A 20,693-nucleotide genomic window follows, 5' to 3' on the forward strand; every position below is an offset into this window, starting at 1 on the left:
TAATGCTCTGGTAGTTTCTGGCAGCGGATGCTGCGACACTAGGGGTGAAATGACATATTTGCGGTAACGCCGCGCACTAATTTTCCGAAGTGTCTGGCAACTTTTATCATCTGGAGGAGATTTACAGAAATGTTCCACAGAGGCAGTGTTTGAAGCCGGCAGTCCTAAAACATGCATGCATTATTCAGAATACTGCAGAAAAGTCTGCATGTGGCATTGAACCACGATCTCTCTCACTTCCAGATTCATTTAAGGAGCTCTTCTACTTTAAGGCCTAGAACTTACAGTGTCAATGTTGTGGAAATGACTGGCCTGGTATTAACATTACCGACACCTATAGGTGGAAACTGTTTTTAGGTCTCACTGAGTCAGCGCGCATGCGCTGCTCGGAGAGACTTTAGTAGGTGAGTTTTCAAAGTGCTGCTGGCTGGCGACAAGCTTGCATTCACGTGAGCGTGCACGCGCGAACCGCCAGCCTTCAGCACCATCTGTCTTTCCTCTTGCTTGCTCCCTGCCTCCGCCCCTCCCCCGCCTTCGCGCTTACAAGCGTAAGCAAATTAACATGATGCAGCATAACATAATGACTACTGATATACACCATTTTTATTCTGCTAAAATTTTAGAAAGCCAACAATAATTCAAATCCACTTGCAAATACAACATACTGGGCGAATGCCACTCTCATGCCTGGATGCTTGCATTTGCAACAGCACCACTGCCCCCAGAGGACAGAAAACGAACAAGCAACTCAAAATAACAATACGAGTTATGTTATGTTCGTTGTAAGGACATTTATGAGCAGCAGACTTGAATACTGCTTAGCCCTCCACAGAATACAAGAAAGAGAGGTTTCTTCTGCAAGCCAATAGGTAAACAGCATCTCTGAATGTTACTAACTCTTTGTCGAAATCATCAATAAAATCGGGCTACAGCGCAGAAAAATCTACAAACTCTCCTTTAGAAGTGTAAGTTGCTCCATCGCCATTACACTTTTTTTCCTTCTGGATAATTGTATGTGGGTGGTCACATGAGAAACACAAACTATTTCATCTGCAGGATGCAATACACAAATATATCAACTTTTCTACACAACATATATATCGAAATCGAACTGAAATTATGGCTTCGTAAGTTAAATGATCATTGCTGATATCTGCACTGCTCTGCAAGTCAAATGTTCAAATCCCTGCAAAACAGACAGCCTTTGGGCCTTTCGAGGTCGGCAATTTGATCCCCATTAATCTGGTATAGAAACACAGTGCATTTGCAGGGCTTACAAACAGGAAAACAACACATACACACACAACCACACACACACACACACACACACACACACACACACACAACCACACACAAAACCACACACACACCCACACACAAAACTGCACACACACAACCACACACACTCAACCACACACACACAACCACACACACACAACCACACACACACAACCACACACACACACAACCACACACACACACACACAACCACACACAAAACCACACACACAACCACACACACACAATCACAACCACACACAACCACACACACACAACCACACACACAACCACACACAACCACAGACACACACACAACCACAGACACACACACAACCACAGACACACACACACACAACCACACACACATAAACTTACACAACCACACCCACAACCACACCCACAACCACACACATAACCACACACACAATCACACACACAACCACACACACAACCACGCGCACACAACCATGCACACACAACCACACACACACACCACACACACACACAACCACACCCACAACCACACGCACAACCACACGCACAACCACACACACAACCACACACACAACCACACGCAACCACACGCACAACCACACACAACCACACACTCAATCACACACACAACCACGCATACAACCACACACACACAACCACACACAACCAACCACAACACCAACCACACAACCACACACACACAACCACACTCACAACCACACACATAACCACACACACAACCACATACACAACCACAACCACACACACAACCACAACCACACACACAAAGGGAGGAGACAACTGCAGCAGGACCTTCGGCTCGATCAGGACAGCAGAACCACCGGAAAAGGAATCCCTCGGCACGACCTGGGCAGCAAGAAGTTGTCACTGGAGACATCGTGATCCTATGAACAATAGTGTCATCAGTGATCTAATCCAAACTGTAAACTGTGACACATAACATCCCTATATAGTGCAGTACCACAAAAACAGCAACAAGCATTGGCATAGCCAATAGGTCTCGCCTTTGGGACCTTATAAGTGTTTTGCCATGCAACAGTTTTTGCACCAAGGATATTGTGCTGCTTAACTAAATACTTATAAGGTCCCAACAGCGAGACCTATTGGCTATGCCAATGTTTGTTTTCACGGCTTTGGCCAAGGCGACCCTACCGCTAACCTGTCCAGTCCCCTTCAATGGAGCCATTCTGGATATGGTTTGGTTTCGTGCCTCGTAACCCTCCCTCCCCCTTTTCAGTGGGAAAGAGAGTCCAGGATATTCATGAAATGGTATCGATCTTTCAGCCTTGGTCTTCAATTTCCTTGAGGCTGCTGAGACTGATGGCCTCCTGTATCCTGCTAGTTGAGCTTGCCAGGTGGCATATGTGGTCTCTGCAGTGGGCTTCTTAACGCGGACCTTCTCACACTCTAACTAAATGCTTGGAAATTGAGTAGCGACAGCTGAGCACCTCTGTAGGTGATTGATGTCATCTTGGCATCTAGGTGTTCCGCAACAAAAACTGTGTTGAGATATATTTGTGGCTCGGCTGGTAACACCTCCCGGCCCCGGTAGCGTGTGGGTAGTTCATCCGCCAAACTTGCGGTTCATACTACGACACTGGAAAGTCCAGGTGTCTTGAGCTGCCGGGAGTTGATGGTGCCAGTCACCAATAGATTTGGGGTTGGCCATCGCATTTACAGGTACCACATCTTTAGGGGCGCACTGTGTGGTATATCCCAGTTAGTAAACCAGAACCCCACTAATAGTGTAGATAGACAATCCTTTCTAGGTCCTGAAGAATTACCACCAGATCATTCTGACACATAGGCAAGAAACATGTTGACCACATGAAGTTGAGCGGAATATCCTGACACATTAAATCAGGAAGGCGCCACTCTATATATTTTTAACCAGGTTGGAAACCAGGTTCATTAAAATTATTTTGTTTGGACTTCCACTTCCTGGTTTATCCGTGCATGGTCTACTGACCTCCATGTTAGCACATCTACACTTTTAGGCCCCTTACACCAATGCCACCATACGGCAAGGAATAAAAGATCTCTACCAAAGATCTCCTCATAGGGTGCCCGTCGGGTATTGCAGCGCCGACCTGACTAGGAGCAAGCCCTATGATGAAGCATGACACAGCTTAGCATGTGGTTCTGGCGTTGCATAGATACTAATCGGTGGCAACTACCATTTATAATTAACTAAGGAGAAGAATGCTGGGTGTTTGTAGATTCATTTTCCAACAATGCGCCTATGCTTGTATACTGAGGCCATGAATCTGTAGATGGTGTGACACACCTCATCAGTCTGAAGCAACTGAAGGTACTCAAGTGCTTCCTTGCATTTCTGTATATTTAAGTTTCACAGTAAAGGTTTGAGTATGCATATGCACTGAACAACATATAGCTCACAGAAGAAAACAAGCATTTGCAATGCAATCGGTCTCGCCTTTGGGACCTTATAAGTATTTAGCTATGCACCATATTATCCATGAGACCACCTGCGCTCACTTTTCAGTTAAAGCCCATTGCCATGTAGCGTGATGCCAGAAGTAAGCTCCATTATGGAATTTTTTTGCTCATCTTTACTGCAATTAAGTGAAACTATGAGGGCCCTAATTCCAAAAGGAGGGATCCCCCTTTCCCTCTGTTCCTAAGGGACAACCTTTTCTTCTCATTGGACCTCGCTCATTTTTGCCTCATTAGGAACTGCATACCCTCTTGTTTTCGATTGGCTGGTAACACGCCAGATTGAGCCCCTCCAGGCCACGTTATCTTACATTCTGTTTGTTCTGTCTCATGCCTGGCAAGGCTTTGCGTTGGGCGCAGTGTAGGGTTATTTTTCAGCCCTTTTGGCCTACTTACAGTTGCTAGATCAACCCTCCTTGTTTAAGTCAATAGTTGTGATGTGATTTTTGTAAGAGCTACAACATATGTTTCCCCCTTTGTCATGCTCCAATGGGACCTTAATCTGGTCCCAACTTATTTGATGTGCACTCCGTTTGAGCTGTTCTTCAACTGTCCTTTATGACTCCTTCCTATCTAGACTGTGTTCCTTGTCACCATCACCTCAGCTCGGCGTGAGGGAGCTTCAAGCTCTTTGTGTCATCCCACCATACACTTCCTGTTGGAAAGTGCCCCTTTTTGCACGGTTGCAGCACACTTTTTGCCTGATGTTGATGCTTTGACTAAGTGTGCCCTGGGTCCTGCTAACCAGGTACCCAGGACCTATGTTCTTTCCTTAAACCTTTACCTTTACAACCCCAATTGGCAACTCTCTGTCCCTTGTAAAATGTACTATGGGTACCAAGGTCACTGTGGTCAGGGAAGGCCTCTAAGGACTGCAGCACCTAGTGTGCCACCATTAGAGGTCCTGTACATTAACCCACACACACTGCCCTTGCAAGCTGCATGTTCTGGTGCAGAGAAAAGTGAAGAGTCGACATGGCACACATACCTGTGTGCCATGCCTACAATCCACTGCCCATGGTATAGGTGAGATAGCCTTCTGTCTGGGTGCACTAGACTACTGTTCAGGGTCCAGGTGCATGAGCCCTGTACCACTACAGTGTCTAAGTCCATTCTTAGACATTATAAGTGCAGTAAAGCCATAAAGAGTATATGATCTGGGAGTTTGTCATTATGAACTCCACAGCACCATAATGGCTTTACTGTATTCTGAGAAGTTTGGTATCAACCTTCTCAGCACATTAAACCGACACTGATACCAGTGTGGGGTTTAATGTCAAATGCACTCTTAGAGATGACCCCTGAAAAACCACCTAACTCTAGTGTCCTGGCTGACTGGCTGCTCGCCAGCTGCCACCCCCAGCATGTTTCTGGACCTCTTGGTTGAGTGCCTCGGGCTCTCTGGGTCCTGAAACAAAGCACATCCTGGGTAGGGGTGCCAAGCCTTCTCCCCCAGGATGGGCAGTCTCCACGAAGGGTAAGCTTCAAAGGCTTGCCGCCGTTGTGAGCTGACCCAGCCATTTGCTGCTCCCAGCAACTGGCCCCCACCGGTTCTAGCCCCCACTCTTGGAGGGAGAATTCCCGGGATAACCAAGATAGGAGGAGAGATGTGCCCACCTTTGGCAACCCCACCCCTCCGGTGGGGGAAGCGAGGCAAAGCACAACTCTCAGTCCTTGCCATCTTGGAGATTGAGGGACCCAGCCAACCAGAGGCTTATGCCCCCCTCTCACTGGAGGGTGGCATAATAGTGGGGTGTACCCTCCCCAAGGGAGAACCCCATTGGTCCTGAGCTGTACCTACCTGAAACGTCCGTAAATTTTGTATTTAGGGACAACCCCGAACCTTGCTTCCTCAGACAAGCAAGAAGAAGGAGGACTGAAGAGCTGTGCTGAAGGAAGAAGAGGAGGACACCAACTCCCTTTGCCCCAGCCCTACCGGCCTGTCCCAACCTCGACCTGCTCCAGTGGAATTCAAAAGGTGAGGAATCTGTGGCTTGAAGTTCTATCAGAATAACAAGTTACTTACCTTTGGTAACCCTCTTTTTGCTAAATAATCTATGTAGCTGCAGATTCCTCACTTCCCCTCCTCTCCTACCTGTTCTATGGTTGGACTATTTCAGTTCAAAATACTTTATTCAATTAGGAACAAACCATAAAAGTACAAATATAAAACACTGCATGAAAAGATCAAATAAAATGTGCAGAGAATAAAACATTGACAAAAAAACAAGCCGACTACATAGACAGAAAAAAGTGACTCGGTGCAATAAGAACAAACAATATAGTACATTTCTTCTCCTTCAGACAGATTGGCTTAGCATGTGGTTCTGGCGTTACATAGATACTAATCGGTGGCAACTACCATTTATAATTCACTAAGGAGAAGAATGCTGGGTGTTTGTAGATTCATTTTCCAACAATGCGCCTATGCTTGTATACTGAGGCCATGAATCTGTAGATGGTGTGACACACCTCATCAGTCTGAAGCAACTGAAGGTACTCAAGTGCTTCCTTGCATTTCTGTATATTTAAGTTTCACAGTAAAGGTTTGAGTATGCATATGCGCTGAACAACATATAGCTCACAGAAGAAAACAAGCATTTGCAATGCAATCGGTCTCGCCTTTGGGACCTTATAGGTATTTAGCTATGCACCATATTATCCATGAGACCACCTGCGCTCACTTTTCAGTTAAAGCCCATTGCCATGTAGCGTGATGCCAGAAGCAAGCTCCATTATGGAATTTTTTTGCTCATCTTTACTGCAATTAAGTGAAACTATGAGCCCTAATTTCAGCATGGCTCCAGAGACAGGACTGACTGAAAGTGTCACACAGCTCTTGATTCAGAAGCTCTGGTTGCTGCGCCATAGCGTCTCCACTTCCATGAGAGACTAAAACCATTCCAAGCTCCTCCCCCCCCCCCCCAGTCATCACATTGTGCAAGCCACTTCCCAGTTACTTTTGTTCTCGTCAATGATTGTTTTTAAACGAAGAGTATAAAAAATATCCCCATTTTCCTCCCTTTAGAGGAGTACTATTGCACGCTTTAGAAAATGTATATAAAGTTGCCATTTAATTTAGGTCATCAACAGTACCGCTAGCTGGTCCTGGATATTTATGACAATATTTTAGAAGGGAAAAAAAGAACCCTTAAATGAAGGGCATATCCAAGGGGTAGCTAAGGGGCGACTAACAGAAGCTCAGACAGAAGTCAAGCTTTGGAAGTAAGCAAACACAAGGAGATGATGGACGGAGCGCTGAAACTTTTCAGACACTCACGCCCAGTCACAGATCTGGGTTGAATCCATCATTGTTCTTTAGCTCACTTCGCCACCCCAGTTCAGACACAGCTATATGCAGTGAAACGTGTCCTGCAGAATGCTTCCATCCCATATGTAATGTTGTATCCTGCTAAACTTTGATCCACATATGAAGGACAGGCACAGTTTTTCACAGAGGCTAAATCAGCTCTCAAATGTGCTAAACACATTGGTACGAGGAAGTTGCCTTCACCTGCTTTACGCAAAAACAACAGTTGATGGACAGAATGTAGAACAATGTCATACATTCACCCAGTACAGAGATCTGGGCCTAAATCCATTGTTTTTTTGCTCACCATGCCATTCCAGTTTGAACCCAGCCATATGCAAATCAGTTTTGACCCAGTGCCTCATGGGAATTGTCCAGCCCGAACTCCCAAGCCATTTCTTCCCTGGACTGGAAACAAGCATCCTGGGACCGGTTTTGGGCTAACAGTACCTCATCAGACAGGCTAGCTTCAATCCATTGGCAAAGTGAGCAAGAGACCCACGTCTGGGCATACCCTGCCAACTTAGGGCGAACAAAGCAAACGCAAGGAGATGATGGACTGAGCGCTGAAACTTTTCAGACACTCATCTCCAGTCACAGATCTGGGGTGAATCCATCATCGTTCTTTAGCTCACTTCGCCACCCCAGATCAGACACAGCTATATGCAAATTAGTCTTGACCCTGTGCCTCATGGGAACAGTCCGGCCCGAACTGCCAAGCCATGTCTTCCCTGGACCGGATGAGATTTAATCAGGATGGAAGGAAGGAGAAGCTGTGATCTATTCGGCTTCCATACGTCAGTACAAAAAATCAAAAAGAGGGAGAATGGACCACTTGTCCTGTGTACCAGGGTCAATGCGTTATTGTTCCGTCTAAAAAAAAAACTTCACGTACAATGGATCTGGGAGGTATATCTTGATTCTCCGACTTTCTGTTACGTGACAGCATCATCATAGGGTTTATATGGGAATATGCTGACCTCCACCTGGAGGAAGACCAACTGGTATTGCATTAGTGTCCAGAGATAAAAAGTGCAGTGCCCTTGTGAAGTGAGTTAACATTTCCTACATCACCAAATAGGTAAGTACTTTTAATAATCTTGGTGGTGTGGAAAAGTAAAAACAAAGTGGTGCGTGCGTAGAACGAGTTACCAGTCTACCGCACTGTTGGTGGTCGACATGTTCAGCCTCACTGAACATCTGGAGGCTTTCTTCAGGACCGGTAGGTGTGTAGTTGCACGTTGTGGCTACTACTAGAAGCGGTCGATTTACCACTCCTATTGTGTCGAGTCAGGTCAATTGTACCTGTAGCTGAAATGAAAGAAAGGTGCAATTGTATACTTTCTATTATTGTATACTTTCTATTATGGTATACCCTAAATCATGATGCTAATTAAGGCTCTTTGCATCTTGTTGCAATAATTGATCTTAACATCGTTACACTGTGAGGAATTAATGAGGTAGTAAGCGCCTCCAGTAGGGACCTGAGTGGTATAGGTGTTGCACACTCAGTAACATGTTGATGCGAATCGCTCTTGTAAACTGGTGTTGAATAATGCGTTGTGCTGTTACTATGTGCACGCTAAGAAATTATCTTACATTGCTTGGTGCAATATTATGTAATGTGGCTACATCACTCTAGTATGTTAGAAAAGGGGGGATCTCGCTGGCGTCGAGCTATGTTCTGGGAAGTAATCGCCAGTACTACCTCATTAATTCCTCACAGTGTAACGATGTTAAGATCAATTAATGCAACAAGATGCAAAGATCCTTAATTAGCATCATGATTTAGGGTATACCATAATAGAAAGTATACAATTGCACCTTTCTTTCATTTCAGCTACAGGTACAATTGACCTGACTCGACCCAATAGGAGTGGTAAATCGACTGCTTCTAGTAGTAGCCACAATGTGCCACTACACACCTACTGGTCCTGAAGAAAGCCTCCAGATGGTCAGTGAAGCTGAAACATGTCAACCACCAACAGTGTGGTAGACTGGTAACTCGTTCTACGCACGCACCACTTTGTTTTTACTTTTCCACACCACCAAGATTATAAAAAGTACTTACCTATTTGTTGATGTAGGAAATTTTAACTCACTTCACAAGGGCACTGCACTTTTTATCTCTGGAAACTACTGCAATACCAGTTGGTCTTCCTCCAGGTTGAGGTCAGCATATTCCCAAATAAACCCTATTATGATGCTGTTACGTTACAGAAAGGCAGAGAATCAAGATATACCGCCCAGATCCTTTGACCGTGAATTCGTTTTTTTTAGACGGAACAATAACGAATTGACCCTGGTACACAGGACAAGTGGTCCATTCTCCCTCTTTTTGATTTTTCCCAGGACCGGAAAAAAGCATCCTGGGACCGGTTTCAGGCTAACAGCCCTCATCAGCCAGGCTAGCTTCAATCCAGTGGCAAAGTGAGCAAGGGACCCACGTCTGGGCATACCCTGCCAACTTAGGGTGAATAAAGCGAGCACAAGGCGATGATGGACGGAGCGCTGAAACTTTTCAGACACTCACCCCCAGTCACAGATCTGGGTTGAATCCATCATGTATGATATTGTTCTGCATTCTGTCCATCAATTATTCTTTTTGCATTTGTCACCCCGAGTAGGACGGGTATGCCCAGATGTGGGTCCCGTGCTCTCCATGCCAATGGAGTCAAGCTATCCTGGCTGATGAGGGCTGAAAGCCCGAAACCGGTCCTAGGATGCTTGTTTCCAGTCCAGGGAGGACCTGGCCTGGGAGTTCAGGCTGGACTGTTCCCATTGGGCGCAGGGTCAATACTGATTTGCATATGGCTGGGTCAAAACTGGAATGGCATGGTGAGCAAAAAAACGATGGATTTAGGCCCAGATCTCTGTACTGGGGTGAATGTATGACATTGTTCTGCATTCTGTCCTACAATTGTTCTTTAAGCTTTAGAAGTAGACATATAAAACACGTTGTTACTGAAAACAGTCGATTTGATATCGCACTTCTCAGAATCCATCCGAATAAAACAGGCTGAGGGCCGCAGGATGGGACCGTGTGTCTGTCGCGTCAGGCAAACAAATTAGGCACGCAGCTGCCCGCGAGAGTTTTGTATGTTTTGTGACAGCGTTGCACTGTGCAAGACATTTGAAGTTCAGCTGCAGCATCAATAGAAACGGCGGACATTAGACTGAACAACTGTAAAAAGCAGGCCCAGCTAAACCAATACAAAATATTTATCTAGGTTAGGGTTTGTAAAGCGCTACCTGATACATGAATGTTGGAAATTAATGCGGTTATCAGCGGCTGTGCACCACCACCCCTTGGGTTCACCACTCCTCCAACGTGTATTTTCACAACACACAAGCAGCGAGTTATATGCCAGCAGGCTAGGTTGCTCCTGTATGTGGGTCATACTGGGGAAGGAGGAGGAGGAGGCACCTGAGCAGATGAGCCAGCGGCAGCTGTGTGTAAGCGCTGCTCGAGTGTTTTTAAAAGGCACTTTAAAGGTGTGATGTTTTCTATGTAACATGAATAGAATCGGTACAAATGTAGCTAAAACTGAAGGGACATACTGGGGGGAGAACGAGGCATCCGAGGGGATGAGCGATCGGCAGCTGTGTGAAATTGCTGGAGGAAGGAGGAGGCAGCAGAGAATACGAGTGAGCTGAAACACACAAACGGCTTTTAATGTGAAGAAAGTGGGAGGGATACAGCATCTTTGCCAAGCAACACACGGTTTCGATATTAATAGCTGCTTTCAGGAAGCAGCAGGAAAAACTGTATGCTTGTATTGCGCATGTGTTCTGGAGACTGCCATGTTTTGTCAGGCAAAATAAGCTGTCAGCAGCGCGACGCACACAAAGAGTGCAAATTCACCCAGCCAATCCCACGACAAACAAGCATTTGCAATGCAATAAGACTCTTATTTCCGCGAGACCTATTGCATTAAAAACAGGAGTGCGGGCGTCCAAGAAGGCGCGAACGGGAGTGGGGTGGGTGAGTGGGGGGGCGAGAAGTCATGGACTGCGGGAGGGGTCAGGCGTGAACACAGGGAAGAAAATAGTGTTGGAGTAAAGGGGCCAATAGCCAGGGAAGGATACAAATAATAACATGGCTGTCAGGAGGAGGGACTAACAAGCCTAAAAACAATCAGAAGGCAGCATTTACAATCTAAGCCAATCAAAAAGATGGGTGGAGAGTGGGCGGAGCTTTCATGAAGCTTCCTCGCTATAGTATATACTGCATGCCTCGCAAAGCGAGCAGCGCATGCGCTGCAACGCTAGGCGAGACCTAAACAAATTAAGTTTGGATTGTTAGACTATTGAATTGCATGGACATGGGTGCAGATCTTTACTAGTGTATGCATTGGAGGGGAAGACACCAGAAAATGGGCCATTTTAAGCCTATACCTGGTTCAGGTAGAAACTCTGGTTACGTGGTACCTTTACCAAGTATGGTTCAATGGTTGGTGTGGTACTCAGTGGTAGATATATTGCAATGGCCTGTTTTTTAGGTCAACCTCCCATCTCTTGTGTATTATGAGTCCTAATAGTTCACTTTTAACCGTGGCTTTGTCTGGTCGATGAGTTGTTACAGGTAATAAAACAAATCCCTCCTACTGATAGCATAAAGATCTTCTCTAATGTGTGTGAGCCATTTGATTTTGTCGTCTCGACAATTTAAAGCAGTCAGGGATTACAGAATGTGTCAGGGCTGCTTCCGACCTAGACCAGACTGATGGACCTAACAGTGTGGGTCCCAGCCTCTGTGTGCCCCCCAGATGTTGCGGGCCTAGTTCTTTTTTGTACTAGTACAGATGGGAAGGAACTAGGAAGTGACAATAGCCTTCGAAGAAATCTATTTTTGCTGATTTGCATTTTGGAGCAGTCTTTGTATCCCCATACGCCCATGCCATAAACAGCAATCAAGACGGGCCTGGCTTTGTTTATAGTGATGGTGCCATCCAAGTGCATGGACTCTATCCATTAATAAGGTCCCAAGTCTAGGAACCTGCTCACTGTCTACCAATTTACTTTTGGGGCTCTTTGTTGAAGGGCATGGACAGTCTTGAAAACAACTGACATCAGCGCACTGGAGTGGTTCCTATTTGGGCTCTGCACATCATTTACTGAAGGGCACAGCATCAGTGTGGAGCCACATGGCGCCACCTTCCAGCGTGCAGAGGTACTGCTGAAACATTTCCGGAATCAATCTGACCCCAGAGGAGTATTTAAAAGGCGAGTTATCTGTGACTAGATAAAGTCTCTACTAAAGTTTTTATTGAAGGTAAGTAACTTGTTCATTAGTTCTTTTCCCGGCTTGTGACGTAACTTCAAAGCAAAGATGAAATGGCCCCAACTTAACATGGAATCTAATGGGATACTTAAATAGGTAAAATATTTAACCATAGCAACAGGAACTCCCCCAATCAGATTGGACTTTGGTTTAGTATTTTTGGGTACACTCGACTTAACAAAGAACTTGGATGAATTTATTTTTAAACCTAGGCCATGCGAAGATGTTGTGAATGAATCAAGCTGAATTTGTAACCCATTGGCATTCCTCGAGATGAGGACTGCATCATCCACGTGTACAAGGATTGGCCTTTCCCACTTGTAGAGTTTCTTTCCCTATCACTGATTAATAGCTGTCCAGCCAATTCATATATTAAAAACAAGACAGGAGTCAATCTGCCGTCCTGGTGCTCTCTGCATTTAGGACTTAGTGAAGAAGACCACTCTCCATTTGGCCCGTAGTGGACAGAGGTGATGAAGGCCTTCTCCCTCTCCATATTTTCCATTAGGCTGCATCTTTTCGAGCGGTTTACTGTCTCAAAAGAACAGGAGAGGTCCAGACCCTTCCCACTTGCCTCTCTTTGCCTTGTGTTGGCAAGTCCTCAAACTGCTCCAGACTGGTTTCTTTGCACAAGGCAAGGTACCATCTGGTGAAATTAGGCCATGCCCATTTGACATTTCAAACTTGTGTTCTAGTCGCCACATGACGGTGGATGCTGTAGAGACTGGAGACCAGCGCAGGTAAGATAACTTTGAGTGGGTGGAGTTCTTCTGCGTAACAGTTTCAGAGATCCAAACTCTAAACGTAGCCGAAAGCCTCCTCAATCTTCATTGTTTCTGCTGCGGATCTGATTGCACTGACTGTTTTCCTTCACCATTTCTCTCTGTTTTAGTGAGATCCCCACAGAGGGTGAATATTAAAGATGATGGATTCCCCATTAAAGGTTTTGAAGACCTCCTGGTGGTCGGGATGGCCGTGTGCTGGGGAGGAAAGGATGCATACTTCATTTCACTGCAGAGGAAGCAAGAGCAAACTGGTGAGAGATGGGCTTCTGGGGACTTCCAAGGTGTTTGTGTGCATTCAGGTATGAGTGTCCCATGGGGTACACATCTAAATGGATATTGGCTGTTAACCTTCATGCATTATGTTGGCCTTTATGAATCATGTTGTATTTTACAGTTTACATGAAAAACAGTAACCATTAGTTCATCAGTTTTAGCTTTATGTAAGCAGTGGCTGTTAGATCAGCACCAAAAATATAATTCTGGCTCATTAACCTTTCAGGCCCAATGTTTCTTTTTGTTTGGTGAGAAGAATCTCATGGAAAAGGCCATTGGCACATTTCATGGCCAGATTTTATTTCTACAGGGTTTGAATAGACAGATTAATATGTCACAGGTGTCTTTAACGTCCAACAATTAATTCAGATTTTGAATATTCCAAATTTCCACCCTCCAGCCCCCTAGCTTTCCTCATGAATCTGTTGTGTCTCCCAGTATGGGAAAGGGCTTTAGCACCTCTGTACAATATATATCTGTATTTGTTTACGTTTCTAAATTCTGGATGCACACTAAATCCTGCCTGGCCTCACTTGCCCATCCAGATCAGAAGGCTCTAGTCTGTTCTCTTAGTTTATGAGGAATGGACGTCTATCAACAGTGCACGCTTTTTCTTTCTTTATTTTTATTTCCTTTAACAGATTTTCACTTTTTGACACTTAGCACTTGAAGCTTTCTTGGTCATGGGCCTCCCACTTAAGAAGTACTGCTTCTCGCTCTGAGTTACTGGAATGGTCTTATACTGATGTGTGCACTTAGTAGGGGCTCAGTATTGCCCCCATATGTGTCCTTTCACCTAGCACAGACCTCTAGTTCTCCTAAATCTTAGGATTTCCCTGACCATGAGTGTATTGAGTAAGAGCCAGAGCCTTTGAGGTCTTCGATGTGTGGTAAGGCTCAACCTCTGGCTCCGAATAGGTCGGATAAGCTGTCGTTGTTTGCGCTTCATGTCGCTGCTCTCGGGTGTTTGGCATCTCCTGGCCTAGCAGGACGGGACTGCATCAGAATAAGATAAAGATGACTCGCAAGTCCCCCTCAAACACCTGCCCGGAATGGGTACTATACCCATCTAGATAGGGCTCCTTGGTATGGTAGAAAGTCACGCACCTAAGGATTTAACCACTTCAGTATGTTTTTAGACTTATATTAGGCCACTGATACTTCTGAGCAACAGTAGTTTTTTATGGGGTCACGAGTAAAAAAGACCTTGAACCCATTTTAGGGCACTCCTATGCTGGCTGAAACATTATGCCTTCCTTGTTGGATCAAAATATTCGCCTGCATATTTTTCTGTTTTTTAACTTTACTTTCTATTGACATGAATAAAACATCCATCAGCTATTATGTAGATTTATCCCCTTTGTTTACTCTTTTTCTACTTAGACACCTCACCATTATATTTGAAGGAAGTAGGGTCGAAAAGCTCCCTTAAGTAGGGTTGTAGTCCACCTTATAAGAGTGGGTGAGGGCCTTCTGTCCTAAACAGGAGGAATTTTGAGTTTGACGTGATTTTAACACCAGATTCATGGCTAAAGAAAGGTTCACTGGCTCCCAATCTGCTGCAGGGGGATATCCAGAGGCCATCCTTCCTCGTTCATAGTATCCGCATGGATGTGAATGAGAAACAAAGTTGATTCTGGATTCACTCCCAACTGTAGTGTGTGGTTCGGTGGGGTAAGTACTCTGCTTCTGAAGCCTAGGCCGTGTTGGACATGGAGTCCAAGTGCATTGCTTTTCATGGGTGATGCTCTCAACAGTGGGCTTCTGGGACTTGGACAACTTCCAAAAGCACTGTGCCTTATGTGTGTAACCTTCAAATGTGGAGAGATCCGTAGTGGTTCAAAAAGTAACTCCCCCTCCCCTTCCTTGGGGGGGGTTCCAAGTTTGTTTAGTCACATGTAAGATACCATTCATCATATTAAAACACTTAGAACCGAATATGAAAACATTCAATATATACAACATATTTTTGGCCAAGGGATTGGCTCACAATGCAAAAATTGAACCATCATTTAAACACACCTCAGCCATGCCTTTAGTAGCCTAAGTTAGCAGGCAAGCATGGCCCTGTTTTTGCAGCAATTTGTCTGTGCCTTGAATCATCAAAACAATAACTGTTCCTTAGCATGTGTAGTGACGTTTTTATTAATAAACAGCTCAGGGAATCTCACCTTCCAACAGTGGGATTCAGCATCACCATTATTCATATTTATTTATTGAAAGATTTCTGTAGCACAGCTGTACTTTGATAGTCATCAGTGTGCTTAACCAATAATTAGTGGACAAGCAAAGAAGGGTAGATGAGAGGTTGTAGTAGTAGATAAAGTAAGGGAGAAGTTTCTAGTTGGTGAATGTGAACTTTTTCATAGGCAGTAAGAAGAATGCACACCGCTACAGGTACTGAGCGCGAGAAAGTAGAATTGGGACCAAGGGTGAAGGTAGGGACTGATTAAAGGCGAGGTCGATTCATATAGAGTTGGAATAGGTAGGGTTTAAGCACCTTTCTACAGGTGAGCAGATCCCATAGTGTCCTGAGTGATGGCGGAAGGGTGTGCCAGGAACTTGTTGTATCGCCTGTGAAGGATTACTTTATGGCCGTTGAGGTATTGAAAGCTGTAGTTTGTATTAGGAGTGAGTCTTCATTTCCAAGCCCTCTTAGTACTCCGGAAGTGGCAGGAAGTGAAGCTAAGAAGGGAGGAGTGCCTAAACAAAGGGCCTTTTGAGTCAAACAGCTCGTCTTAATTTGTGTTCTGGAATGGATAGGAAACCAGTGTAATTCCTTTCATACAGAGGAAATCAGACAGGCCATAGTGTGGGAGAGCCCTGGTCTGCAGCTCAACGGGGTACCAGGTTTCATAAAATGTGTGCATTGTGACTCTCTGCAGATGCTGAACATCTGTATCAGGACACCCCCTTGTTTTATTCTTGGTTCCTTCTTTTACTTTTATGTCTGTGTGCGTTTGGGGTGTCACCCTCTGATCTTGGGTGCATGTACAATTGTCAAGTAGTTGACGGTCCTGTAGCTGGGCCGTATGCCCCTACTTGCACTACTGTCCTGGTCCCTTTTCTGGGTTTCTCCTTTTCATTTCACTTATGTGTAATTAATACCCCAATTTTCAAATACATTCACTGTTGGTTTATTTCCTTCATTGTTTATTTTCCAATGATTTCAAAAACATATGGTGCCATCCTTAATGTCCTCTGTGCCTATGAAGTGAAGAGAAAAGAAGGAACCCAGAAAACGGACCACAACAGTAGTGCTAGTGGGGACGCACGGCGCGACTATGGAACCAGTAACGACTTGACCTCTGCAGATGCCCTCAGGTGGTGTTGAAGTTGCCCACATAGTTTCTCCTTTGTGGGCACAGTCATTTTTCCTTGTTAGGTCTCGCCTGACCCAGCGCATGCATTCCCCCCTCCCTTCTCGCCCAGCCATCTGTGGTAAATAATTTAATTACCGGGACTTAATTTGATACAGAAACATAATAAAATAGCTCAGTAAATAAGAGGCAGAATCCGTGGTATTAGAGGTTCGGAATGGGCTTTATTCCAATGGTCGATTATAATCGGTTGCTCCAAGTTCCATCACCACGAAGGTTCAGGAAGTGAAGTACATACATTATTGACAATCAATTACTTTTATACAATAGGCATTACAGTGAAGCAAATACAAGAGGCGTAACAATTGATAGTATGGATAATATATTCGTGCGTAGCAAAAATAGGCGTAACTGGGAGTGATGAAAGAACGTCATTAGATGTGATGTCATAATAAGGTGGTTCTATGAAAGAATTTCGCAATGTCAGCGGAAATGCTTGGCAGAAATGCGCGCGCAGCAGCATGACGTGTAATTGATGTGCAACTAGGGGGTGAAGGGGACTTGACATTTAGCTCTACATGTGGCGACAGAAGTCTGGAGGGTCAAGTCAACCTAATCCCAAATCATATCTAACATCCTATGTTTAAAGAACTAAGTTATCCAAAAGAGAGGTCTTCTTAGAGTAGAATCTTATTCTATACTGACTATACTGACTGCTAGTGCGTGTACAAGCGTCTAAGTGTCTACACTAGATGCGAGGGCGGAAATCTTCCATAGCAATAGGGCTATGAATTACTTTTCATAAAGACAGAGAAGCCGGGCCTTTGCTCGGTAGCTGGAAGAATGTTTACTTAAACTGCTAGACAGGAATGCATCGGGCAGGGAACGGAGCAGATAATTTCGAAGGTGAAATACAGTTTTTGGCAGGCAGCAGGCTGATGTCAGGCTTCGTGAGCCGCGCAGGGAAATGAGACAAAGTTCATGGTTACAGATGCAGGCTCAGACTGGAGCTTTCAGAGGCAGAAGGCAAGAAGAGTTCGATGACAGAATCAGGGCCTACTTGCCTGGACTGTAAAATGGCATAAGTGAACCATATAAAGCCGGTGGCCTTTCATACTTAGGAATAGAATATCCGGCCTATTCATGGCGGATCTGACAGAGGACATGTTGACGGTGGACGCACATGTGTTTGCGTCTTCATAACTGGAACTGGAGGGAACATACATGTACTTGTGATTCATACATGGAACCGTTGGGGTCCAAGATAGGGGACATAACTGATCAGAAAAATCCATATTTCCACATTCCCTCCTTGTCCCCTACTTGCCCGTTAAGAGATATCAATCTTCATCAATCCATTGATCTGTTCATATAGCATCATTTGTTCTTCTTTCTTCTTCCGTGATGAATGAAATCCTGGTGGTGGAATACACGATGTGGCACACAGACCACAGATCGCTGGTCCACATTGTAGACATAGACAGCAACTGAATAGTATGAGGAGGCCAATACCTAGGAAGGATAGGACCTTCCATCCAAAGGTAGATAATACACTCCAAAACCAACCGGACCAAGTCCAGGTGCCTGGGTTCTGGTGTATCTGGCTTACAATCTTATGAAGGCGAGTTATGGCTTTATATACAGATGGCGAATTTTCTGGTATGAAAATGCAACAGCTTGATCCGATGACCCTACAAGCTCCGCCCCTATCGGCTAGGATGACGTCAAGGACAAGACGATTTTGAAGCACAACAATCCGCATAGCAGACTGCTCTTCTGTTAAATTGCCTAAGGCGGAAATAGTTTCGTTCACTACTGCTTCAAGGGTTCTAGTTAATCTACGTATCAGCTTACTATTAGTAACAGTACCTATATAGGGAAAGAGACCTTTATTGAAATCTGTGTATTTTTCCCATGCTGTTTCAGTGTAATCGACTATTGGGAGATCTCTCCTTACTCTATTATTTACTAGATGAGTGTTTCTGTGATAATCAGGAGGAGCTAGAAAAACAGGTGGCAAAAGGAATCCAATGTAGCAAGTACCATCCCAATCTAGAGGCAAACGTACATATGCCGTCTGACCACATATGAAATAGGAATGGCGGGAAGCTCTAAATGTAGACTTGCCTTGATCACTAAATTCTACTACAGTCGTGCATCTACTATGGCCCATATGTATGGAACCATTTTTTCTTACACATAGTTCACCTTTTACTGGAAATATTGGCATAGCGGGCAAAATTGGAGTAGCTTCGGATTCGACATTTAGGATCATAAGATTAAGCGTAAAATTACCTAATCCATACACTTCGTTTTCTAGATCAGTTCCTGTTCTCTGGGGAAGTCCCTCCTTGTTAGGGTAGCAGACCTTAAGCAAAACTAAGTTCAAATTTCCCCATACCCAGTTATCTTGATAAACTGCAGAATTCGAATCTAGAGAATTAATTAAACTAAACCATGCTCCACAGGAGCCGTTGTGTGTGAACGGGTATGGAAAGAGAGGTAAAATTCCTTTATAATTCTGATAGGGAGGGAGTCGGCCACATATCCAACAATTTGTAGCATTGCTAACCTGATGGGAATGATGTAACATACTAATAAACGTGTTATTGCGCAGCGCAAATCTATAAGACAACTCAAGCGGAGGTAATTCACTAAAAGAATGTTCAGCAGTAATATTATAAACATGTCTAGAAATAGGATAATATATGTGCAACAATATACTTGCAGTAATTATTAAAAGACTTAAGAAAAACAAAATTAATAACGTCACTATGCAATGACTACGCAGTGATTTACAGTACGCCTGTCGTTTCAACATTTTTCGGGAGTTTTCTCTATTCAGGTCCAAGGGATACATGTCAGAGACAATTCAACCGCTTCACCTTGGAGAGGACTTAAACAATCAAATTGCTTGACTGATTGGACCTAAGTTTTAGTTTATAATGTTCGGAATTACTCTTTTCAACAAAAGGAAGTTTTGAGTCAATGGGTGAAGACACACAAGGTGTGGTATTCACATCTGATTGTAGTCCATGAAACTTCTTGATATGACTTGAATGAATCCAGCCTTTTCTGCCCTCGATCTTCACGGCTGTTCTTGTGGTGAGCAACACCAGCTGAGGCGACTTCCACCTAGGTTCCAGCTGAGTCTTTCGATCAAAGTTCCTCACGAGGACCAAGTCTCCCGGAACTACGTCATGGGGTTTCACCTCAGTGTTGTCAGGAAAAGCTGCAGCTACCTGTGAACGACAAGATTGTAGTGCAGACATCAAGGAAGCCAAGTAATCTGTCAGCATATTACAGTCAATATCAGTTATTTTGCGTGGTATAGGCGTCCCCCACATATTTGGTGGTCTGCCGAAGATCACTTCATACGGGGATAGCCCTGTTCGAGAGTGTGCTACCATTCTCATGTAAAAGAGTGCAACTGGTAATGCTACTACCCAGTCGACACCTTTCTCTCTGCATATTTTGGACAATCTGATTTTCAGTATCTGATTATGTCTTTCTACGAGACCTGCTGCCTCGGGGTGTCGGACACAGTGGAATTTCCACTGATAGCCTAACAAAAGTGAAACGTGTTTCATTAATTCGGATGAGAACGGCTGGCCGTTATCTGAGTGAACAACACGTGGTAAACCGTATCGTGGGAAGAATTCTCGAACCAACTGTTTGGCAGTAGTCGGGGCAGTGTAATCTGAAACCGGGTATGCCTCCGTCCAACGGGAAAGAGCACAAACAACTACGAGAACATATTTGAATCCTCGACATCGTTCCATCTGGATATAATCCATCTGGAGGACTTCAAAAGGGTGATCAGGAGGATGAAATCCACCCTGTTCTACGGGGACGCTTTTTCCTGGGTTGAACTGGCAACAGATCATACAGGTACGAACCTTTTGTTTGGCTGCTGCTCGTAAATGTTTATTGAACCAAATGTGTTGAATGCTATCTAGCATAGCTTT

The 20,693-nt window shown here is 44.6% G+C and overlaps 1 protein-coding gene across 4 annotated transcripts in view; it reads left to right on the plus strand.

The window, feature by feature from the left end:
* The window catches only part of POLQ (DNA polymerase theta), a 580,345-nt gene that overhangs the window by 231,886 nt on the left and 327,766 nt on the right, over window positions 1-20,693 (plus strand). For all 4 annotated transcript variants that reach the window (XM_085621032.1, XM_085621029.1, XM_085621031.1 and 1 more), the window contains exon 18: window positions 13,240-13,383. In XM_085621032.1, the coding sequence (XP_085477158.1) occupies window positions 13,240-13,383 (144 nt within the window). The remainder of the gene's footprint in view (window positions 1-13,239; window positions 13,384-20,693) is intronic.

The sequence above is a fragment of the Triturus cristatus genome, chromosome 8 (genome assembly GCF_964204655.1).
Source record: "Triturus cristatus chromosome 8, aTriCri1.1, whole genome shotgun sequence".
NCBI lineage: Eukaryota > Metazoa > Chordata > Amphibia > Caudata > Salamandridae > Triturus > Triturus cristatus.